This window comes from Pelodiscus sinensis, chromosome 2 (assembly GCF_049634645.1).
Source record: "Pelodiscus sinensis isolate JC-2024 chromosome 2, ASM4963464v1, whole genome shotgun sequence".
NCBI lineage: Eukaryota > Metazoa > Chordata > Testudines > Trionychidae > Pelodiscus > Pelodiscus sinensis.
Window position 1 is genome coordinate 136,020,054 of NC_134712.1, and position 24,521 is coordinate 136,044,574.

General features: G+C 41.8%; 2 protein-coding genes across 6 annotated transcripts in view; one reads left to right on the plus strand and one right to left on the minus strand.

Moving 5' to 3' along the window:
• Window positions 1-275: 275 nt before the first annotated feature.
• CCT5 (chaperonin containing TCP1 subunit 5) lies at window positions 276-16,230 on the minus strand. The gene is made up of 11 exons (XM_006111032.4): window positions 16,095-16,230; window positions 10,702-10,762; window positions 10,433-10,597; window positions 9,467-9,665; window positions 6,919-7,111; window positions 6,189-6,338; window positions 5,767-5,886; window positions 5,118-5,303; window positions 3,984-4,121; window positions 2,776-2,956; window positions 276-568 (listed from the first exon to the last, which is right to left on the minus strand). The coding sequence occupies exons 1-11, from the start codon at window positions 16,197-16,199 to the stop codon at window positions 441-443; spliced, it is 1,626 nt and encodes a 541-aa protein (XP_006111094.2). The 5' UTR covers window positions 16,200-16,230; the 3' UTR covers window positions 276-440.
• A 110-nt stretch (window positions 16,231-16,340) lies between these two features.
• Window positions 16,341-24,521, plus strand: part of ATPSCKMT (ATP synthase c subunit lysine N-methyltransferase) — a 58,030-nt gene continuing 49,849 nt past the window's right edge. For 3 of the 5 annotated variants that reach the window (XM_006111036.4, XM_006111035.4, XM_006111034.4), the window contains exons 1-4: window positions 16,341-16,516; window positions 20,271-20,568; window positions 22,130-22,267; window positions 24,293-24,343. In XM_006111036.4, the coding sequence (XP_006111098.2) occupies window positions 16,482-16,516; window positions 20,271-20,568; window positions 22,130-22,267; window positions 24,293-24,343 (522 nt within the window). In that variant the 5' untranslated portion in view covers window positions 16,341-16,481. The other 2 variants (XM_075921485.1, XM_075921486.1) reach the window with 2 other exon arrangements.

Here is a 24,521-nt window from a genome sequence, read left to right on the forward strand (position 1 = left end):
AGAGTACTCTATCATTCATTTGCATACTTAATTCCATACAAGACTCCATTTTAAAAGTTTATGTAAATTGACAATTTCCAGTCTGCTGCACTGAAGAGCGAAATCCAGACCATTAGACATTCAATGGTAAGAGATTTTGCCCACAGGCAACAGCAGGATTCTGCTGCAGTGGCAATGGACGAAGCTACTATTTTTGCAACGTCACTATAAAAGGATGTAAATATTTGCTAGGAAACACATAAGAACATACAATAATGTCTGAAATAAGTCTTCAAGACAGTTGCTAAATGGTACTTTATTGTCTTCAACAACTAGCTGTTACAGTATTTAAACAAAAATTGTCAAGAAATAAATAGCTGAAGATGAACTTTAGAGATACAACATCTGAATATTTGTTACTGCAATGGTTTCATTACATTTTATTCCTTGTTCTACAGCCTTCATTCTTCAGATTCTCCTGGCCTACGAATATCATCAATCTTCAGAATCATTCTAACCATCTGTGTAGCCAGAGCAATCTGTTGTTTTTTACCAATTAAAGTTTCTATGACATGTTGTTCCTTCATATCTGTCAAAAGATAGAAAATATTTAGACATTCCCCTCCAAAAGTCAAATCTCACCAAATGAAAGAAATCACATTTCAGGTTTAAAATTATATCAACCAATCACGCCTTTCTACCAAAACCCAGAATTTTATCCTACAAGCATATTATTCTTTGACCAGTTCAGAGATCACTGTGATGATTGGTGGGGGGAAAAAAAAGTGCTAGTATGAGCAGCTGACTTATTTCTCTGATATTGTACATTTTGGACAGTGAAGTGCTCTTACTACAGCTGCGACGTTTCCTTAAAACATCAGGATTTACATCAGTCATAACAATTGCTTTGAGCTGACAAGTACCCAGGGCTTTTTTTGTGATGGTACTGCTCAGTACGTAGTACCATCACCTCCAGTCAGAGCTCAACAACTTTTCCCCTGGAGTACTGGCACTTTAAAAAAATATATAAACAAAAAAAAAAAGCACAGCAAGTACCCAACTTGGAGATCAGCATTTTAAAGCTTTTAATCCAGCTCCCCTGAGCATTGGCTCCCTCCTGCTCCTTCCCACTTCAAGCTGCTGCCTCTGTGGGAGGCAACTCCGTGGAAGCCAGCATGCGCAGAGAGCTGGCTTCCACCTGCTCTCCCCCCACTACCTCTGTGGGAGGCAGTGGGTGTGTGTGTGGGGGGGCGGGGGGGGGGGGGCGGGCCCTGATGGAGCTGGCTCCCCACACATAATGGCTCCTCCCCACTCCTCTTTGCTGGCTCTGATCTTGTAATCAACTACATCCCTATTGGAAATTCACCTGTTTGGTGCAACCTTGATTTTTTTACATGTTGTAGGAGATCACACATAAATTAGTTTAAAAACAGTATACATAATTGAGCTAAATTAAAACAAAAAAAATAGCAAAAATGCTCAGCTGAGCAATAAAAAAGCCTACAGAAGACTTCTGAATCAAAACATATTGCTCAAAATTTTTAACTTTTATTAACATGTCATAAAATGCTCTTAAATAATTTCTTGGATTAAGCGGAGTAATTTTCTATGTGATCACCTATAACATATTTAGATTACTTCTTTCACTACTTTGACCTTTAGGGTCAAAAGGTGACTGACTGATATCTTTTTCTGTTATTCAATATTCTGATCTCTTGCCCCTCTAGCATGATTTTTAACTTCATAGATAAGAATAAAGGCAGCTTTCATGTGCTTGTGATAGACTGACAAGAGTCCTTTTCGTAAATATTGAAGAACTGTAATCAACCAAGTTAACTAGGCATAAAGAAAATTACGCAGTATATTTTGTATGGATAAATGTGCATATGCCATCTTGGGTATGTCTAAACTATCAAAAAAGGGATGTAGTTTAGACATACCCCCTATGAAGGGCTTCCAACTGTGCTGTAAGCTCACTTGTTCAAATTACTGTACTGCTTTCTTCTCTGAAAGATGTGTCTTAAGTAGGAAAACTGCACAGGGGAAACAATGTTGTAGCACAGATATAGTTGCATGGATTATGGCAACAGAGGCATGGCTGAGCTATGAAGGGTACATACATTTCAGGTGGGTTAACTCTCATCAAACTACCACTACCATGTGTGCCTGCATATGGGAATCACAACCCTGGCTCATAGTGCAGACCCAGACTTGGTTGTTAATATAAAAGAGGTAATAGTGGATATTTTTATTTTCACAATGCCATTTAAAAAAGTTTTGAACCATAATACGGCTGTGAAAATCATTATGTTTACACTATTCAATTCTGGGGTCCAGTGTTAAAACTGCTGAACAGGGAAGATAACTATTCTTAACTCTGTTCTAGTAACCCAAACTGGACATTTGATGAGATAAATAGCACCATTTTCTTAGAGGAGGGAGAACAGTAATAGCTACACAAGGTGTGTTAGGAGAAAAGAATGAAGAAAAGTTAGAACCACAGTTTTCTATTACATAGAACAGGTCTTTCTAAACCAATACAAAATTACCAGAAAAATTAGGAGCCACATTAGTCCAGTAAGCAGCTGCAAACAAGAACTTCATTATACACAGTAACTTCATAAAGTTCATACAGTTAGAGGTAAATGAAAATTAAAAGTTTATAGGACATTTTCTGAAGTGTTTGTAATGCCAAGGCTACAAAGCTCTACTATGTTTTTTTCCCCACATTTGTTGAGAAATGCCTTTTATTTATCTCCTCTCCACAATATTGTCAGTGTATCAAGAATTTCTTACCATTTGTTCCTTTGCGCGAACAGTCGATCCCAAGAGCAGGATTGTTTTCTTTCACTTGCCTTGCTCGCACTTCAGTCATAGTCTGTATGGGGTTCATTCCACTGTTTTCAGAAAGCGCCATGGGAATTACTTCTAGGGCATCAGCAAAAGCCCGCATAGCATACTGTTCCAAAGAGGGGCACTAGGAGAGTACAGGATTATATTAGTCTGTAGGCAGAACCAAGGTATCACACTGAAATAGTAAGAAAATTTATCTAAATAATAGAGTTGCAAGTGTTCCTTAAAAACATGGCTCAACCCTACCCAATATATTACATCAGTCCTAAGGACAAGCCAGCCATGTAGATTTCAGTGTGAATCTACAAATCATCAGCTGGCTGCTCAGTAGCTCACCACATAGAGCTGCTACAATGCAGTAAAAATCCTGGCATGAAGTGATAGGAGTGACTGCAATTTAATTACCATATTGAAACAAAGGCCTAAGGATAGGGGATGGAGTCATGTGCCACTGAACGCCCCCGTCCACAACCATAGTTTATGTTCTAGAGGCTGCAGATTTTGACCTAAGCTGACAACTTTTTAAAACCATACCCTAAGATTTGTATTTTAAGTTGCCCTATTTCATCTTTCAAAGACAATTTCAGTACAGTAATTACTCATTTAACACGTGCCCGCTTAACTCGTTTTCGCAATAGCACAATTTTTTTTAGGGAACGTTTTTCGAATAACACGACTGTCCCCGAAATAACACGAAAATAATCAAGTCGTGGACTACTTCACGCGGCGGTATAAGTTGGTGAAAACAGTGGTAATATGCATGAGCAGTTGAATACACGTGGTCACAGCGCTCCTCCGTTCACTCATGTGTTTATCTTTGTGTTTTTAACAAACTGTGGCGACTTGTGTTGCTAGATGTCTAATGTTGACATTGACGACCCAGCACTAACAAAAAATTGAGTTTGCCACCACCACTTGAAACGCAACCCCCAACTTTTCCATTATTTTTAATAGCACGTTTTTGCTTAGCACAAACATTACTAAAGCACACCAGCTTTTCTTCTTCTATGCTGCACCAGCAGCAATTACTATGTGCAAAACTAAAACTATATAATACTGTGCTTGTATGCAGTTCCTTTACACTTGTTATATACCTATAAACACTAAACTTGATGTTTTTCTTGAATGGGAAAAAGAAGAAATTTTTTCACCTTATCTGCTGTTTCACTAACTGCCAAAGCACAAGAGATCTCAGCAGCACCACCTCCATATACAATGCGGTTATCACGAACCAGGTTCCGAATTACACACAATGCGTCATGAAGAGATCGTTTTGCTTCTTCGATAATCTTGAATTTTAGAATACAAATTATGTTACAATATGTAAAGTTCAGAAAGTGCCAAAAATCTGTCATCACCAATATCCCCTAATACAGAATTAGAAATTCCATCTAGCCAAGTAATAGCTGAATAGAAATTTATTGTTGCAATGGCCTAGAATTTTAAGTTCACTGTTTTCATTAAATTTTATATTTTAAAATCAGCAGCTTTTCAATACTTAGAAATTACATGGACACCTTTTAAAGATTTTCAATCTTTCACTTAAAAACACAAATCACTTGTCTAGAGAGAAGATACAAAGGTTTTTACACTAAAATACTTACAGTTCATACTTCAGAAAACCCACTTTATCTTGTTTTAAAAAAACCCAGCTAAGCAAGACTCAAAAACAGTTTTGTTTTGTATTTTTAAAATATTACAAGTCTGTTTTTAACTCTATGTGTACTCTCTTTGTTTTCCCCTTCTTTTGGCTACAAATAGGACTTAAGTATCAAGGGGATAAGAGCAACACACTACACACCAAACCAATTTAATGCAAAGTTCTGACATTCTGTTTCTCTGTACAGAAGATACCTTTCTTATTTAAATGTCAGGCCAAGACTTATATATGTACATACCTACTGCTATGTGAAAATGGGTAAAGGTCTGATCATCCATATTATTCAATATAATTTTATTCACACGAGCAATCCATTAAAAGTAAAAGGGACATGGCACAAGGGTAAAGTTACTTACAGTATATAACAAAGGATTGTCAATCTTACTCAACACCAATCAATGTGAATCTAAGCAATACTTTACATAAATTGTCACTCTTAAAAAAAAAAAAAATCACAGCAGTCTGTCCCAGTCAAGTGGGCTATTGACTGGTTCACTCCTAACCAAATCACACACTTCAGATCGGTGAGGCTTCTTTTGGATGCACCTCTTGATTTTGCAAACCGATTAAGAATTAGCAGAAAACACATTCATTCAAACTCTCATTTACATATTGAACATCTCACCATCTTATTTCCTCCTCTAATGAAGATGGTCACCGCTCTGGAATTCTTACATTGCTCAATAACAAGCATTTTATCCTTCGTTGTTCCAAATGAAATCTCCCTGACAATGCCAGCAAAGCCTAGTTTCTCAGATGTCAGTTCACAAAAACGAGGAACGATGCGCCCTCCAGTTGCAATAGCAATCAACTAAAAATAAAAAAGATCAAAGACATTTTGAATAGAATTTTTTCCTCATGGGCTTTTTAAAATTATGGGACGTAGGTGGAAAGAAGCCAGCTTATGGCCTCGGTTCAAATGGATACTTCCCCTCCTTCAGAGTACATTAGACAATAAGTTGCATCTGCAGAGCAAGGAATGAAATTTTAAAATGTGGAATCTTAGATCACCTTTATGTTACCTATCATACTTTTCTAGCTCAATTTCAACTACCATCCTTTGCTTGTTTGTACTGGGGTACTGTTTAGAGAATTCAATAGTGGATCATGGCCCCACTCAGAAGTGCTATTTTACAGTCAGTGACTGAGACTCATATAGATTAGTTGTGCTGCTCTCCTCCTGAAAGCCAGAGTTTCCACAGCAATTGTGTGTTATATTTTTTGTCAGCCAATCATGACAGATGCAAAATGAAGTCTGAGGGAAGTTTACTTACTTCTATTTCAGGTCCGCCAACCCAACGAACAGCAGGCAGCTCATTCTGAAGCAGTAAGTGGTTTGCCTCATCATCGAAACCCCACTGGCAAATAGCTAGGTTTGCACCAGTGTCTTTAATCTGAAAGCAATTAAAGCAAGACAATAGATTTAATTTGAAATCACAAGTACCAATACTGTAGATACAAAAGATGACCCCTAAAGACAATAACACTGAATTGCCAACTGGAGTCTGTTAATTACAGCTATTTTTTGTTGAATGGTTTGTCATTCAGTCGTAATCTTTAGAAAAGTATATGTATGCAACCAGATCAGCTTCTTACGAAATTACTAGCCAAACCAAATATGAAAAGCAAAATATTTCAATCTTGTATACACCGGGGAAAAAGGTAATCAGGGATAAATACATATAAAAATTCTAACCTGCTTCACCATCTCTTCAAATTTATCCTTTTCATAGTTCTGCAGTGCCTTGTAATCTTCCACAGATGTGACATCAAGCTTGTGCTTAGTTTTAGGCTTAGGTGGCTCAAATGGACAAGTGAGAATTGCAATTTTAGCATCTTTAACTTCCTACATGTTAAAATAAAGATTAAAATTAATTATTTTGACCTCAATAATATCTGCACTCTCTCCCCACTCCTCTCAACACCATTCAAATAAAACTATTTTCCCTACAAGCTAGGAAAGGGAAATTTGCGGCTTGCGGTGAAGTTTGGGTTTACGCAGGGCTCAACACGCGGCCCATGATTGGGAGCCAAAACAAGCAAGTAAACAATATAATGGTCTTCTGTTGATATGTGTTTTAGTAGTTAAATTCATGCACTGTCATTGCTCATTAAAAGTGCTGTCATAAGGGTAGAAGTCAGGTAAATATTGCATTTTATTAATATCAGCAGAACTGACTTAAACGGGGCCTGTGCGTTGTATAGTCTTGCCTTAGTCTTTGTATTCATGTGGTCAGCGTGAAAGAAGCTATTTGCATGTCTCTGCAACCACATTTAAGTTGCGGCACTGCGCATATGTTGCGAATATCATTGTGGCCCCTGGAGTTTCCAAAGCTGAGTAGTCCTGAAGTAGTTAGAGGAGCAAAGAAAGTTCTCTGATCATTTAAATAAAGCCTAACAGACACCACCAGAAAAGACTTGCTTACTTTAGGCATCTGTGGATGGCTGAAATCTTTATCCACAATCACTCCTTTGACCAACTGGGTATCTTCCAGCCTTCCTCCCACTTTGCCTTGCACTTTGATTAGCTCAAAATCCACATCTTTGCGTTCCATATCAGCCACTGTCAGTACAGCATTCACAGCAATTTCTGCCATTTGTCTGTTGCAACGATTAATTCTAAATTTAAGCAAAACATAATTAAATTAGTTAAGATTGTTCAAAATCTGTCCAGGAGGGCAACTAAATTAACAGAGAACAATAAACACACAAGCTCTGAATGTTTGTTCATTGCAGGAAAATGGGCGAAAATTGCAGTTAAACTACAAAACAGGCAACAAAGAATTTAATGTGTATGCCCGTATAGTACAGACAGACACCTCTTCTTGGATATCTTACAAAGACACAGATTTGGGTTCTCATCACACTTAATTGATTACAAAATACAGGACTATGTAGCACTTTATTAATAAACCATCTTGTCAGTCTTTAAAGTGCTACATAGTCCTGTATTTTGTTTCAGCTACACCAGACTAACATGGCTACATTTCTATCACTATTCTTAATTGATTACAAGTGAGTTATAACCAGCAAGAGATCTATAAGCTGCATTCTAAACAACATTAAAGCTCCACTTGGAGAAGGACCTCTTTTAACGTAATTACATATACTTAGTCTATAGCATGCTGCAGTATACAACTGTTGCAGGACCATATGTAAATTTTGACATACGGAGCAAATGTCAGTTTTTTAAACTTTTTTTCAGTGCCATTGTTCTTAACTACTCTACATTAAGAACAAACAATACAGTGTTGATCAGACTTACAATTAAGTCAAACATCACTAATAGCTTATCCCTTGTACCAATAGGGACAGGATGGAACAACAGGATTACTTTTGTTTTAGAGCATCTAGCAGCCTGGCACACATGATAACTCACACCTACTATTTTAAAGGGAAATGAGAAAAATAGTCCATGATCAACTGATTTGTTGAATACTTGCTGGTCTACCTTATCCTGGTCTACTTGCTGGTCTACCTTAGTCTGTCTTAATTAGCTGGTCCAACACAGCAATCAAGGGGTCACTAACATTTATTAACAGCCCAAAACAAAGGACATTTCACTCTTCCCACCCCATTACCCTTCAAAGTTAATGAATCTGTCACCCGCTCAAAACATACACAAATCATATAGATTTATCATCAACATATATTAAATGTAAGGGGGTAGCAAAAAAACTCTGACTTCAGACAAGGGGCTGAACACCTGAAAAGGCTGAGAGACTTTCGCTTAAAATGCAGGCACCACTTTGGGCTGGTTTGCTGACTAAAGGGTGAAACTGTATTATACCATCAAATCACTAGTCCAACAAATTAAACACATGACCAGCGAGTATTCAACAAATCAGTTGATCATGGACTATTTTTCTCATTTCCCTTTAAAATAGTAGGTGTGAGTTATCATGTGTGCTAGGCTGCCAGATGCTCTAAAACAAAAGTAATCCTGTTGTTTTATCCTGTACCTATTGGAACAAAGGATAAACTATTAGTGATGTCTGACTTAATTGTAAGTCTGATCAACACTGTATTTCATTGATTAATCCATGATGATTAGCACATTAATTACCTAAATGCTATTTTATTACAACTCCTCTCCCCAAAAGAGCAGTGACATGACAGATTAATAGAAATAAAGGTAGAAGACTATAACAACATTAGTTATCACATATGAAATTCACCTAGTGTAACAAGTTTGTTTAAATAAATAAAGGTAGAAAATAAGACTATGGGTCTGTCTACACAGCAGTGTTATTTTTGAAACAACAGATGTTATTCTGAAATAACATAGGCTGCATCTACACTACAAGCAGTTATTTTGACACATCAAAATAATGTCGAGCTGGAGGACTTCTTACTCCAATTCCTGTAACCCTCATTGTACAAGGAGTAAGGGAAGTTGGAGGAAGAGTGCTGTCTTAGACTTCCTGCTGCATAGACAGAGCCAAAAGCCGAAATAAGCTTTTTTATTTAAGCTACACAATTGACATAGCTCAAGCTGTGTAGCTTATTTCAGCTTTAGCTCTGCTATGTAGACATGCCCTATAATAATAAAATTATCACATGTGAAATCCACCTAGTATAATAATTTTTTTAAAGAAAAGATAATCTTTTAAAAATGAGGGAAACAGCCACATAGAAATATATAAAAGGTGAAAAAGAAAGGAAAGAGAAGTGAAAAAGAGAAGTGAAAAAGAAAGGAATTATGCGAAGAATTTCTATTCAGCTGCTTGTATCATGCCATTCTGTAAACTGTAAAGAGAATGCCTCCTCTTAAACTTGCTATATCAGGGAGTTAGAGTAAAGAATTTAACAGGTTAAAAAAAAAGTGATGTTTAACTTTGAGCAACAATTTCACTGAGGAATGCAATACACTTTATAGTCCACCTAAAAAAAACCAAATTGTCAAGGATTTTCCCCCGAAACACTTTCAAGTACAAAACGACATTAATTTGTTTATTTCCAGTATAAACTTACACTTTAGAGCCTAGAGTTGTCTTTGCAGTCTGGATGAGAGGTTCCTTGTTCTGTGGATCAACTGGAAAACTGTCACTGATTTTGTCTAGATTCTCAATGGCAATGCGTGCAGCCTGCTCATAACCATCTGCTATTCTCATAGGGTGAATACCACGATCTAACAACTGCTCAGCCTGTTCTAATAATGCACCAGCCAGAACTACAAAACAAAAACAAGAATTTACTTTCTTCCATCAATTTTCTAAGTTATTTGAGATTTTGCTAAAGCACAGAAAGTGTATTTGACACATTTGCCCTTGAAGGCTTACACTATATCAGACACAAGTTTCTAAAATTGACCAACAATTTTAGAAGTTAACCAATATTAGGGTATGTCTACACTATGGGATAAGGTCAAATAAAGATATGCAACTTCAGTGACATTAACTGCATAGGTGAAGTATCTTAAGTTGACTTTTGACACTTCCCTACTACAGGAAGTTTAAGGGAGAACACTCTCTCTTTGACTTCCCTTAACTCCTCATGGAAGCAGGATTACCAACATCGACCGGCGTGCCCCTCTCAGTTCGAATTAGTATTTCTTCACTAGACCCGCTAATTGGAACTCTGGAAGATTGATAGCGTCTCTGTAGAGTATACACACCCTTTGTGAGGAAACTAACTCAGTTACTACTTTTTCTTAAGGAGTTTAGATGAATTGGAAGACAACTATTTGACATATGCAAGCAAATAACTATTTGGATGCACTTAATACAAGGGATGGTGTTTCAAAATTGCCTGCAAATTTAAAAACAAAAATACAAACTTACCCCCTCGATCCTTCTGACAGAGCCCACAATACAGGAGCTTCAAGGGAACTAAAATGCTAGCTACTTACTAAATTTGTTTGAAATGCTAACTTTTTCTGTAGGGCCAACTCTTGGTTTTTAAATAACCTGAGATGGTAAGATCAGAGATGTCTCTTACCAACAACCCCTGTAGTTCCATCCCCAATCTCATCATCCTGCGATTTGGCCAATTCTACCATAAGCTTCGCTATTTGATGATCCACATCCATCATACTCAGAATGGTGGCCCCATCATTTGTGACAGTCACCTCACCATCCTTGTCCACCATCATTTTATCAAGACCTAAAAGAAGTGTTCAAAAAGTATACAAATTATAAATAATCAAAGAAACCTTACCAAAAAAAGGGGGGGGGGGGAATTAAATGAACATGCTCATACATACTTACCATTTGGCCCTAGTGATGTTCTCAGTGTATTTGCCACAGCCTTTGCTGCCATTATGTGAGACTATGAAACAAAAAAAATGCAAGTATATAATCATTATGATGTATTCTTAAAAATGCAATGCTTTGTTAATAATACTATGCCAAGTGGCCAACCTAAACCTGAGAAGGAGCCAGAATTTACCAAAACACATTGACAAAAAGCAACAGTTGTATGTCACCAGCCCATATCATCTCCCCACCACCGCTCTCAGCACATCCTGCCCACTGGCAGCCCCACCAGTCAGTGCCACCTCCTCTTTTTCCTTCTACCCACAGTGATCAGTTCTCAGTAGGAGACACAGGAGGATGGAAGAATGAGTGTGACAGGCTGTCAGCCAGTGGTCCGGGCAGTGAGTGATCTGTGAGCCCTATTAAACACCCGAGTGGAGAGGGTGGGAAGTGGCAGGATCCTAGGAGGAAAGGGCCTAGAGCAGAACTAGGGGTTGAACAGTGAGCACTTTCCGGCCCAGTGGAAAGTTGGCGCATGAGCTCCAGCCCTGGATTTGGTACCCATGTAAGGAGCCTCATATTAACTATGGAAGAGCCACATGTGGCTCTGAAGCCACAGGTTGGCCATCCCTGCACTATGCCAATCAATAATAAAAAGAAAGTCCTTTCATTCTAGTTGTTCATAGACACAGTTGTGTCTTTGAAGGTCATTGCTTAACCATCAGCCATTCTCGTCACCAATGGTTTCCATTGGTGCAAATATGAATAAAACTTGCAATGGTAATGAAAAATGCAAAGTAACAGCTTCTTCTCCCCATCTTTAAAAAAAACAACAGAAGCTAAACTTATGTGAAATTTTATACTATAACATTACCTACATCAGGCAAATGTTGTGTGTATTGCCATCACCACTGACGTAGCCCAATTTTTCCTTTTGACTTTTCTGTAGCACAGGGGTGGGCAAAAAGTTTTGCAGGGAGAGGGGGAGATGTCATGATTTTTGGTTAAATCCTCAGGGACCAGCTCCACACTCCTAGAAGGAGGGAGGAGGGTAATAGAGGGTGGGGGGTGTTGGCTGCCGTGGGCAAGTTTCTGAGAGATGCAATACACGTGCACTGCCTCTTAAGACAGGTGTTTTAACTCCGGTCCTCTGAAGAAGTGGGCTGTGCCCATGAAAGCTCATGATACCATTTACGTGTTTTGTTAAGTCTATAAAGTGCTACCAGACCATTTGTTGTTGTTTAAGTTTATCCTGTACAGACTAACTCGGCTACCCCCCCCCCGAAGCTTCCTAAGACAAGGCATGCATCTCAGTAACTCACCAGATCTTAGACTGGAGCAACTCCATTCTCTCTCCCCCCTCTCACTGCTCTGCAGAGATGGGGTACAAGGGCCAGGGGACCCTAACTTCAGCACTCCTGTCTCCCCTCCCCTGTGGCACAGCTACCCAGCAGTAATGCCCTTGCAGAAGTTGCCTACAGAATGGAGCAAGGTGGGGGAAGGGGCAGCTGAACACACTGGTGTGGGCTGTAAAGTATGCACACTCTAATAATCAGCTGAGCAGTCTGGATTCCGCCCATAGGCCGTATTTTGCCCATCTCTGATCTAGCAGATACATTAAAAGCATCTGAATAGTGGGCTAGACCTTTGCCTGTGAACACAAGCTCTCGTATATAAAAGTGATGGTATGGCAAGGACTTTCACCAGACAAAGGATTATTGACATTAAGCCACTCTTTAAAAATCTGTTCACCTTATAACCTACCATTGCATTCCTACTACAGGCAGTCCCCGGGTTACGTACAAGATAGGGACTGTAGGTTTGTTCTTAAGTTGAATCTGTATGTAAGTTGGAACTGGCGTCCAGATTCAGCTGCTGCTGAAACTGATCAGTTTCAACAGCGGCTGAATCTGGACGCCCCAGGCATCCCCAAGTCAGCTGCTGCTGAAACTGATCAGCCCGGAGTAGGGGCTTCCTGTAGTCAGCCACTGGTCAGTTTCAGCAGCGGCTGACTTGGGGACGCCTGGGGCAGAGCAGCTGGGGTGCTGCCGGGTTGGTCCAGTAGCGCCCAGAGCGGCGCTACGGGACCAACCGGCAGCGCCCCAGCTGCTGTACCACAGGCGTCCGGAGCAAAGCCGCGGAGCACGGGGGCAGCGGGACAGCCCAGACGCGCCGTGGCTGTCCTGCTGCCCTCGGGCTCCGTGGCTTTGCTCTGCTTTGCTCCCCGTCTCCCTGGTGGATGTCCGCTGCCCGCGTGCTCCGCCGCTTTGCTTCCTCTCCCTGGTCTGCGGGAGACGGGCCCCGTTCGTAACTGCGGATCCGCGTAACTCGGGGACTGCCTGTATATCCATACTGCTCAAATAATCCACAAGAATACAAGAAGAGCATCCCACCTCAGCTGGTGAAAGACACTACAAATCCTGGATTTTTAGAATTAAAATTTTCTCCTCTTCCAATGATGCAAGGTGTGAATTATTAAAATGTAACACATTTATTATTTGCATTACTGAAGTGCTTAGAAGCCTTAATAATGTACAGACACCAAAGAAAAGACGGCCCCTCTCAAACATTTATAACTTAAGGACTGATCACTGCAAACTTCACACTAGAGACATAGTTATGCCAATCCAACTCTCAATGTACACAGTACTAGGTTGATGGAAGAATTCTGCACTCCTCTAGCAGACTGATTAATTACAATGAGAGAACCCATCTCATTACTGTAGAGTGTGTGTATGCTTAAGCAGTACATAGCTCCACTGTAGCATGGTAGTTGTGCTGCTATAACATTTTAAGATATACCCTAAGGCTACGTCTACATTGCGCTCTCTTGAGCAAGAACATATGCAAATGAGGCACAGCGATATTCATTGCCATGCCTGATTTGCATATGTTCTTGTGCAAGAGAGCGCAATGTAGACATAGCCTAAGCATGAAACAAGAGCCAGCAAACAGATATGTCATGGGTGGGCAAGATAAGTCTCACAGTTGCCGGGACCCTCAGGATGCAGCAGTGCAGGGCTTCTCTGTGTGCTCTGGAGGGAGAAGTTTCCTGTAATCTCCCCGCCCAATCCTCAACTCCTACTAGCCAGAAACAACCAGACAATAGGAGCTGAGAGACTGGCCTGGGGAACAAGGGCGGTGCAAGCCTTTCCCCCTCCCGGAGAGGAGAGCCACATGGATGTGGGGACCATATTTTCCAAACCAAAATTAGGGACATGCTAGCCATGCCCCTGCCACAAGATGTCCCACCCCTGGAGGTAGTACTCCTGGGGTCAAGGTGGACAGATGACCAGAAGTAAAGGGTGTTGTGTGACCCCTCTAAGAACTCCTCCCACCGTCCTACCAATAGGGATGGGGTTGGCTCCCAAAGGACTCCCCCATGCCACTATCCTGCAATTGCATTAATTTAATTTGCATTGTATTAACTTGGGGGGAGAAGCTGGGAAAAGTGTTCCTTCTAAGATTTCCCTCCCATGAGCGGAGCAAACTTCATCCTGTGCAGCAGTATTGAGGTCACGTGCGCTTGTTCAGATGCGTGGCCACTATTAATAAATATCTTATAATCCTCTCCCTTTTCCCTCTGCTGCCATGTCCCCTCTCCTCCTCCCATCTGCTCCCCTGATGCTTGCTCTCTCTCCACCCCTCAACCCTCCTCTGCTGTCCTGGCTCCACCCTTCCCACTCCCCTCAGTCCTTCTGGAACCTGACCCCCTCCTCTGCACCCACCCATCTCTTCTCCCCCAGTGCCCACTCCTCCTCTAGCCTCACTTTGATCATCTGTAGCTACTCCTCCCCATCCCCTCTCCTAACACCTTCCACTACACACCTGCCCTACCTCTCTTCTCTGGTGCCCGTCTCTACTCTCTACATGTTTGCCCTTCAACTTCACCCCACAATCCCCTGGCACCTGCACCTTCCCTTACCCCTACCCCATAACCTTCCTGGTTCCTCTCCCTTCCTTTACTGCCCCTGACCTCCTTGCCCTCTTTCTCCCTGATACCCCCTCATATGCCTGTTGGGGGCAGAGCCTGTAATTGCCTCACAGGCCAGGTCAGAGCCCAAGACGGGCCAAATCCGGCCCACTGAAAGACTTTTGCTCACCTCTGGTCTACACTTAGGGTACGTCTAGACTACATGCCTCTGTCGCCAGAGGCATGTAGATTAGGCTACCAGACATAGAAAAATGAAGCGGCGATTTAAATAATCGCCGCTTCATTTAAATTTACATGGCTGCCGCGCTGAGCTGACAAACAGCTGATCAGCTGTTTGTCGGCTCAGCGCAATAGTCTGGACGCGCGGGTGTTGACATCAAAGGCATTTGTCGACCACCCAGGTATACCTCATCCCAGGAGGCATACCTGTGTGGTCGACAAATGCCTTTGATGTCGACACCCGCGCGTCCAGAGTATCACGCTGAGCCGACAAACAGCTGATTAGCTGTTTGTCGGCTCAGCGTGGCAGCCATGTAAATTTAAATGAAGCGGCGATTATTTAAATCGCCGCTTCATTTTTCTATGTCTGGTAGCCTAATCTACATGCCTCTGGCGACAGAGGCATGTAGTCTAGACGTACCCTAAGTTATTAAGTGCAATGCTATAACTAGGGATGTAAAAGTATAACCAGTTAACTGGTAAGCTTCATGCTTATTGACATCTGTTAATGATTCAACTATGCTTGGGGTCCGAGCTTCTGCCCACTGTGAGGACCCCGGGTGCACCAGAATGGCAGGGCCAGCAACTGGGATCCACAGTATATAGGGCTGGGACTCCCCCAATGTAAAACACAGAGATACTGTAGCATACCCCCACATCCCTAGTACCTAGATTAAATGTTTAACCATGTAACTGATAGAGTTTAACATGGGGCAGCATGACCAAAAGTAAAAGGGCGCTTGTTTAAAATAGGTAATAAGTGGGCAATGTAATCCGACTCCATGGGGCTGACTGGCGGGGAGTATGGACAGTTCAAGGAGCAGGCGAGCTAGCAGATGTGGCTTTGAAGTAGCTGATGTTTGAAGAGACTGGGAAGAGGAAGCCAGTAGGAGGGACACGAAGGGAGGCCCGACACGAAAGGGCTTCGCGTGTCTCTGCCCCAGCAGAGGAGCGAACGTCGCAGGTCTCCCGATGCAAGAGCCTGGCCCGGCTTCACCAAAGGCTTCGCTCGGGGAGCTGGGCCCGGCGCGGCGGCCATGATGGGGCGCAGGGAGTGGGGGGGGGGAGCTCCGCGCCCGCCTGACCCGGCCCCGCCCGACTACGGGAGGGAAACGCGCGAAGGGCCGGCGGCCCCAAACTTACGGGGGGGGGGGGCTTAGCGACCGGCGGGCGGGGGGGGAGGCGCGGCTCGGGCCCGGGATGGGGGGAAGCACATGGGGCCGGCGGGCCCCAGTGGCGCATGCGCAGTTACCTTGAGGGCCTCCGGCCCCATGAGGCGGCTCTTGCGATCCTGGTCCTTGAGGATCAGGAAGGGCCGCCCGTACTCATCGAACGCGAGAGTCCCCATCGCCGACATGGTCCCACCACAAGCGGCCAAGCACTCAGCGCCGCTCTCGCACCAACCGACAGAGCACTAGCCCCTCGCTGCTCCCACACCCAACGTAACGCAACGTAACGGGTGACCGCCTGTCGGCGTCGCGCACGCGCAGTAGGCTACCGCAGGAAGGATTTCTCAGTTGGGACCAATATGGCGCCCTCGCCGACCCCTTCTGGAAGCGTCTAACGGAAAGAAGGGCGCAAGTTAGACTGGAAGAGACCACTAAACGGAACTCCGACACACATCCTATTCGCAGTGTCCATGGCGCGGCAGCGAGAGCAGAACGAGACTTACCGGTGAGATGTAGGGCGCGGTACCCTACAGTGCTGTACGGCCTGCCACAAGTCAGCCCCTCGCCCCCCGCGTTTCGGGTGGTATCGTCCACTCCATTGCGCCTGCGTCGGGCCGAGTTCCGGACGAAAGGGGATTTCCCGCCTACTGAAGGCTCGCGCTGGTGAGTGAGGCGGCGGCGCTGGCCTGGGGCAGGTCGCCTTGTCCACCCCCCTGCCCCGACCACTGTCAGCAGCGCTGGGCAGCCGGGTGCGGCGCTTAGACACTGGCCGTCCTAACAGTCTCGGGCGCTGCTCGCGCAACGGCCACGCGCTTGTCTCGCGCCCACATGGCTCCTCTGGCACCAGGCCCCACCCAGCGGCGCTGGATCCCGCGTGGTGCATGTCACACTTGCAGGGCGGGGGAGCGGCCACTTGTGTGCGCGAATTTCGCGTGTGAGCTGCTGTGCTCGTCTTCTCGAAGATGTTGGTCAAGATGGAAGCACGGAAGTGGAACAAGGGAGGGAAACCTGCACCTGCACTTGCACTTGCACTGTCTTTGCTATTGTAAAAACTTTAAAAACAACAAATAGTCTGGTAGCACTTTAAAGACTAACACAATATGTAGCTGGTATCTTGAGCTTTCGTGGGCACAACCCACTTCTTCAGATAACAGTGCCCACGAAACCTCATGATACCTTCTGCATGTTTCGTTAGTCTCTATAAAGTGCTGCCAGATCATTTGTTTTTATGTACATGTTTTGTTAGTCTTTAAATTACTACCAGATTATTCGTTTGTTTTTTCTGTTAGACTAACTTGGCTACCCCTCTGAAGCTTTTGCTATAATAGTCTAAGTAGAAGAACTCAGGACTGTCAGGCCAACGCCTTCCATAATGATTACATTCATTTTACATGAAAATATGAAATTCAGTTTCCCTTTAAGATTTTAAAGGCACATTGTGCCTGTGATGTTAATACATGATAGTGATTTGAAAGAATTAAACATTTGTACAGAAATTGTTCTTTCAGGACAAGGGTACTACCATAGTATTCCAAAGATGGCCAATAAATGAAGTACATAAAGAATGTGTTGTATTCTTTAAATTGAACCATAGTTTTATTAGCAGGCTATGCCCTTTAGTTTCTTAACTACTTGTTTTGTTACTTTCTTTCTAAATGAAAAAGATTAGCTGTTCCTTTCAGGACTGAAAACAGTTCAGTTTTGATGAGAAAAGCTATTCATACTTAAATTCTACATACAGAGAAATAAGACACTGCCACCAAAAATGTTCATTTATTATTGCAACTTTTTTATTTGGCTTCTGTTTATATTAATGAGCATTCATATATAAATTTCTTCTCAATAAAAATAGGCTGTTTGCTTTTTTGTATTTATTCCTTGTTCTCCAACACAAGTATGGGGGCCTTGGATGAGCCAAAAAGTCAATTATGGTAGAATAAATTTTAAAATTCAGAAGCGTCAGGGGGTAGCCAAGTTAGTCTGTTATAGGAAAAACAAATAGTTGGTCTGGTAGCACTTTATAGACTAACAAAACCTCTGAAGAAGTGTGCTGTGCCCATGAAAGCTCATGGTACCATCTATATCAGCGTTTCCCAAACCATGGGCCATGGCCCAGTACCGGTCTGCGGGGAAAAAATAACGGGCCTTAGCGTGGCTGTGGGGGTGTTGCAGGCTCCTGGAGTGTCCGTGTGGCACTGGGTCCCCCAAGCCCTGGGCCGGGCTGGGTGGAGGATTCAGCTGGATGTTCCAGACTCCTGGCAGAGGCGTAGCGAGGGGGGAACAAGAGGGACAGTTGCCCCTGGGCACCACGCTGGGGGGTTCCAGGCTGGGCTGCGGGGAGGGGGGAGGTGCGGGGCGCTGGGCTCGTCTGGGCTGCAGGAGGAGGGATGTGCCAGGAACCTGGTGCTAGATTCAAGGGGAGGGAGAGAAGGGCAGGGAATCAGTGATCGGCTCAGTATATCTGCGCAGGTTGGGGGGAGGTGCAGGGAAACGGAACTCAGCTGGGCTGTGAGAGTGAAGGGGTACTGGGCTGTGGGAGTGGGGAGGTGCAGGGTGCTGGGCTGAACTGTGGGGGGGGTGGGAGGTGAGGAGCTGAGAGCTCAGTTTGGCTGCAGGAGGAGGAAGGTGCCGGGACCCTGGGGCTAGACTCAAGGGCTACGTCTACACTGGCCCCTTTTCCGGAAGGGGCATGTTAATTTCACCTATCGTAGTAGGGAAATCCGCGGGGGATTTAAATATCCCCCGCGGCATTTAAATAAAAATGTCCGCCGCTTTTTTCCAGCTTTTAAAAAAGCCGGAAAAGAGCGTCTACACTGGCCCCGATCCTCCGGAAAAAGCGCCCTTTTCCGGAGGCTCTTATTCCTCTTATTCCGGAGGCTCTTATTCCTACTAGGAATAAGAGCCTCCGGAAAAGGGCGCTTTTTCCGGAGGATCGGGGCCAGTGTAGACGCTCTTTTCCGGCTTTTTTAAAAGCCGGAAAAAAGCGGCGGACATTTTTATTTAAATGCCGCGGGGGATATTTAAATCCCCCGCGGATTTCCCTACTACAATAGGTGAAATTAACATGCCCCTTCCGGAAAAGGGGCCAGTGTAGACGAGCCCCACGGGAGGGGCAGGAAATCAGAGCTGGGCTCAGCAGTTCTGTGGGGCTTGGGGGTAGGTGCAGGAACGGGGCTCAGCTGTGCTGTGCAGGGAACATGCAGGGAACCAGTGCAGGCCTCAACTGGGCTGAGGTGAATGGGGGAAGGCATAGGGAATAGAAGGGCAGCTCAGCTGGGCTGTGAGGGGCTGCAGGGAACTGGTGCTGCACTCCCTTGGATTGAGAGAATGCTTTTGGGAGAGGCGCAGGGAACCAGTGGCGGTGAGCAGCTCAGTTGGGTTGCAGGGGAGGGAGGTGCAAAGAAGCCTAGTGGCCAGGGGGGGAACCAGGAGCCCTGAAATGATCTCCCCATGTCCAAAAAATCCGTCATTTGGGACCAGTCAGGTCCAGAGAGTGCTGGACCAGGGAGGTCCAATTCCTACCCAAGTCCCCTCCTTGTACCGTCCCCTCCTTGTACCCTCCCTCCTATCCAGACACCCCACCCCTAATCTGCTCCTGCCTCCCAGAGTGCCTGTGCCTCAAGGTCCCCCAAGTCCGGGCTGGGCGAAGGATGCAGCCAGGTGAAACAGTGAACATTTATTCATTTTTCATTCTTTTTTTATGTGCGTTTATATTTTTGGGCTGCAAAAAATAGTACTAAAAAAACGGGTTCCAACTAAAGTAAAAAGTTGGGAAACCCTGGTCTAGCTTTTTCTCATCATCTTACAGTCCATTTATCCAATCCATATTCCCTTAACTTGCTGGCAAGAATATTGTGAGTATCAAAAGCTTTGCTAATGCTGGCACTGGGGGCTTTGGGAGGACCAGAAACAGTTTCTTTACATATTCTTCATTTGCCTACTGAATATGCAAATAAATGTTATCAGTCCTCCAAAATCTCATGAATGGATTTACTGGTCCCCGTATCAAAAAGTTTGGGAACCCCTAATCTGCATGTTTTGTTGGTCTGGTAGCACTTTATAGTCTAATTGTTGTTGTTTTTTAAAATTCAGTTAGTTTCTGATGATTTTCTCCAAGGTGTCTTAATATATTAAGTGTAACATAAGCCTTAGAGATTTAGTATGTGATTTTATTATTGTTTGCTGTTCACCAGCAAGAAATAAATAGATATATAGTTGGCATTTCAAAGGAATTGTTACATATGTTTCCCTTTCTTCAGGCATATTTTGTCAATGTCAAAAGTACTTCAAGGAGAAAACCATACCCAGGACATCTTGCATATCAATCTCGATAATGACAGCCCAAGGAAAAGAAATTGGGGATTGTTTGTCACAGGCATTGTTGGTGGGACATTGGTGGTACTATATGCTGTTGTCACTCCATTCATAACTCCAGCACTGAGAAAAATTTGCCTGCCTTTTGTACCTGCAACTTCAACTCAGATTGAAAATGTTTTGAAAATGTTACAACACAGAAGTGGATCCCTAGTTGACATAGGTAGCGGTGATGGACGTATAGTGAGTGCTGTCTCCTCTAAATTCATGTGCATGATACTATGTTATAGAAATGAACTACTTCTACAATAGTAAATATTTTCCATTATTCACCCCTTTTCTTGGTATTTGTGTAGGTTCTCTATCCTGTGTTAAAAGTTTTCCTCCCTGCCCCGAATAAATTCAGACAAAATCAATTGGATTGCTGTTTTTAAGTGTATATATTTCAGGCTTTCAAATGTTTAACACTTGTTCAGGAATACCTTTGGGCAAATAATGAAAAAAAAATTCTTCAACTAATGTGAAGTTGTTTGAATATGTTTGAGGGTTTTTCTTATAGTGTATAATGGAAAACATGTCCATTGATTAATTCCCATGGAAAATTCAAAATGTGTGGTATAAACAGTTTGAATATTTGACCAGTTTTATTCAGGAACAAAAATATTTACTTTACCTTTTTCTACTTTTCTATACTTCTCCAATACAGTTTTTTTTAATTTTAGTTTTATATGATTTGATTTTTTTATTGTTTAAAGATACTTTTCCAGTCTGTAGGTTTTAAACTACTTGACATCTTGAAAGTTGCTAATTTTGTTACCATATACTGTAGTCTCATGAGTCTATTGTTTTTAATGATCTTCTGAAATACAGAGGAGTGGATGCACACTTTTATTTATATGTGGGATTTGCAAGCTATTTCTTTATTTAAAAAACATGGAGAGTAAGAGTGATTTGTGCTATAGATTAATAAATACACATTTGGGAACAAAACTTTTTTTTTCTTTGCTAGATTAATTTGCCCAACTGAGTTCAGTTGGATTACTTAAACTGCTTGGTGTATTGATATAACTCAGAATTCAAAGAAATTTACTAAATTATTATTTAAATCTTGGAAATATATTGTCTAAAACTCTTATTTTAAAAAAATAAGCAAACTGTTTAAACATTAGCTAGTGTGTGTTTGAAGTTAGTTTTATCATAACTTAATTGCATATCCATATGGCTTTGCAGAGTGCTGTATAATGAATTAAGAAAATACCTTGTACTTGCCTGTGTCAGAAAGGTCATGTACTCAAATTTTTTTACTGTGGCACTTTACCCATTTTGGGGGTCATTTTGTATTTCTGATTGTAGATGAGAGGGTGTATTTAGTGTTGTGTACTGCTGTACCCCAGGCAGTTGTTTCACATTTATTTTACAGGTAAGTCATTGAAACTACTTGAATGCTTAAAATTAAGCACATTAATATGTCATGGCAGTATTGGGGCCTTATGCTCTGATCCTGCAAATACTTACTCCTGTGCTTAACTTCATTAATGGTAAGTAGTTATGTTGATTTCAGTAGGACTTCTCATGATTCTCAAGTTAAGCATGTATGTGTGCTAATGTTTTGCAGACTGGGGCTTTGTGTTGAAGCAGCCAAAGGTGGATAAACTTAATCAATAAAGACATATGCCACTTTTCTTTTGGCTTATGCCATTGATAAAATTGCACTGTTTTGTCATGTTTCCTGTAACCACATTCATAGTTCCATACTACAGTTTACTCTGGCCCTGAATGAAGACTATTTCATCTTTTTTTGTAGGTGATAGCAGCTGCAAAAGAAGGCTTCAAAGCTGTTGGCTATGAATTAAATCCCTGGCTAGTCTGGTACTCCAGATACTGTGCCTGGAGAGAAGGGATGCATCATAATACCAAATTTTACATTTCAGATTTGTGGAAGGTATGTGTTGATTTTTTTTTCACACATCTAGAAATCAAAGTACATAACAATTTCACTAGTGAATCAGAAGTGATCAATTTTAAAACACAGTGCTGTGGATAATATTAAAAAAACTCAACTATACTAAAACAATGTTAACATTACACACATAGGCATTCAAAAGTCAGGAAATATCAAAGGTAATGCAAAGCTGAGGTGCTCATGTATTATGAGGAAGCTATTACAGTAGACTTTCGATAATCCGGAATTTATGGGACCTAGGTGGTGCCGGATTATCAGATATGCCGGACTATCAGGAGGTACTATAAGATGGTTATATATATATACTGTATACATTATATACTATATATAAAGTGTTCTTAACCCTTTTTATTGTACATACTGTATACAGTATACTGTAATGTTTTAGTTTTTTTAAGCGTATTTTTACGCTTTTTGCTCAGTTCAGCTGCTGCCGGTGTTACCTTGTGACTCATTTTTTGCCAAAGCTCACTCACTAGGTTTTTGCCATTTTGATGCCAAACTGTCAGGAGTGCTGGACTATTGGATGCCGGACTATTAGAGTTTTCTGTAATTAGATAATTACACTTTCTCAAATAATGATATAACATTTTCTACAACTTTAACTATGCTAGTGTATAAAATATATAGTTCATGAAACTTTAATTAGTTTTTTTTTGTATTTGAGACTAGTGTGGTTTTATGGTGTTATGTAACTGATTTATGTGCTCAAGGGAAGAGTTATGGTTTCACTGGCAAGTTCAACTTTATTACAGTATTTATTTTCTTGAGTATGCTACTGTACAGCCTCAGCATTGCCTTATTACAATATTTTTTTTAAATAATGGAAGTCCCATGCATTTCTTTTAAAGGAAAGAATAAATTTTCCTAATTGGAATTATTTTTTTAGATTCAGCTAGAATGATTTGCTCTTTCAAGCCCTGATCTAGCAAAGTACACAAGTATATGCTAGCTGTGACTTCACTAGCTTAAATGTTTTGCTTTTAATTTTTTGGTCCTCAGATATATTCCCCTTACAAGGAACATACTCAGTCAAGAGTTCCTTTGGAACCCCGATTCATTGAGTACTTTGAGGCTTGGTGCTAGAAAGCCTACCTCCGTCAGAGTTTGAACCTGCATAATTGAAATCATTGGCAGGATATGTATGTTCATATGCAGCTTCCTTATTGTGCATTCATGTCATGTAGCCTTCTTTCATTCTGTGTGTGTGTATAATATGTATGCATACAATTTTTAAAGCAACATTGTGCAGCTTGATATTGTTTTCCGAAGTCTCATAATGCAGATGAATCAAAATATTCTTTTATCAGACTTTGTTGATGATTAATTCTCTGCAGGATTTCAACTTACCTTCTTCCTGCTATTTCAGCCATTGAGTGATAAAGATTGGCAAGAATTTTATATAATGAGAAAAGCATATCTCCTCCCCCCCATCTCCTTATGTTCAAAAACAGATAAGCTGTGTTCGAAAGCTTTTTTTGGTTTGTTTTTAAAAATATTCATGCTAAGGCAGAGAACTGACCTAGACATTTTCTTCCCAATAATTAAGAATTCCAGAAAGTTGTGAAGGACTCAAAACATAATAGAAATGGTTAGGCAATTTTAACTCTAGCTATATTGACAGGTGGCAAGTTTAGGATGTTAAATGGGAAAAAAAGTTTTTCTTAGTCATAAGAACAGTAAAAATGAGTATATTCATGAATTTGGGTCCAGAGCCTTGGTGACATTGAACCAGTTTTGTGCTACTTGATCAGTGCAAATCTACCCCATGTTGGGGAATACTAGGGCTATGTTAAGCTGGTAAGCTAAATTAAGCTACATTAATACTAGGGCTGCGTTAAGTGGCTTCTGTATCATTCCTTGTTCCTGTTGTGGGAAGCATGGCTGTAATAAAGGGAAGACAATTACCAACACCCCCCCCCCCCCCCCCACATCTCCCAGTATCCTCTCATATTGTGAATGTTCATTCTCCACAATGGCAATAATATATATATTTTTTTATAGGTTAGTTTTTCCCAGTATACAAATGTTGTTGTTTTTGGGGTACCTCAAATGGTAAGTTTTTTTCATTGTATTTTATTGTCTATATTGTGGTTTTATGACTATATTAGCAAGGTAGTCAGCATTAGGATACTGATCTATAAAGTGAGTCCACTTATCAATACTTTTGACATTTATGTCATTGGTTTGACAAAATGATGATAATAGTTTAATAACATTGAAATAACACAAC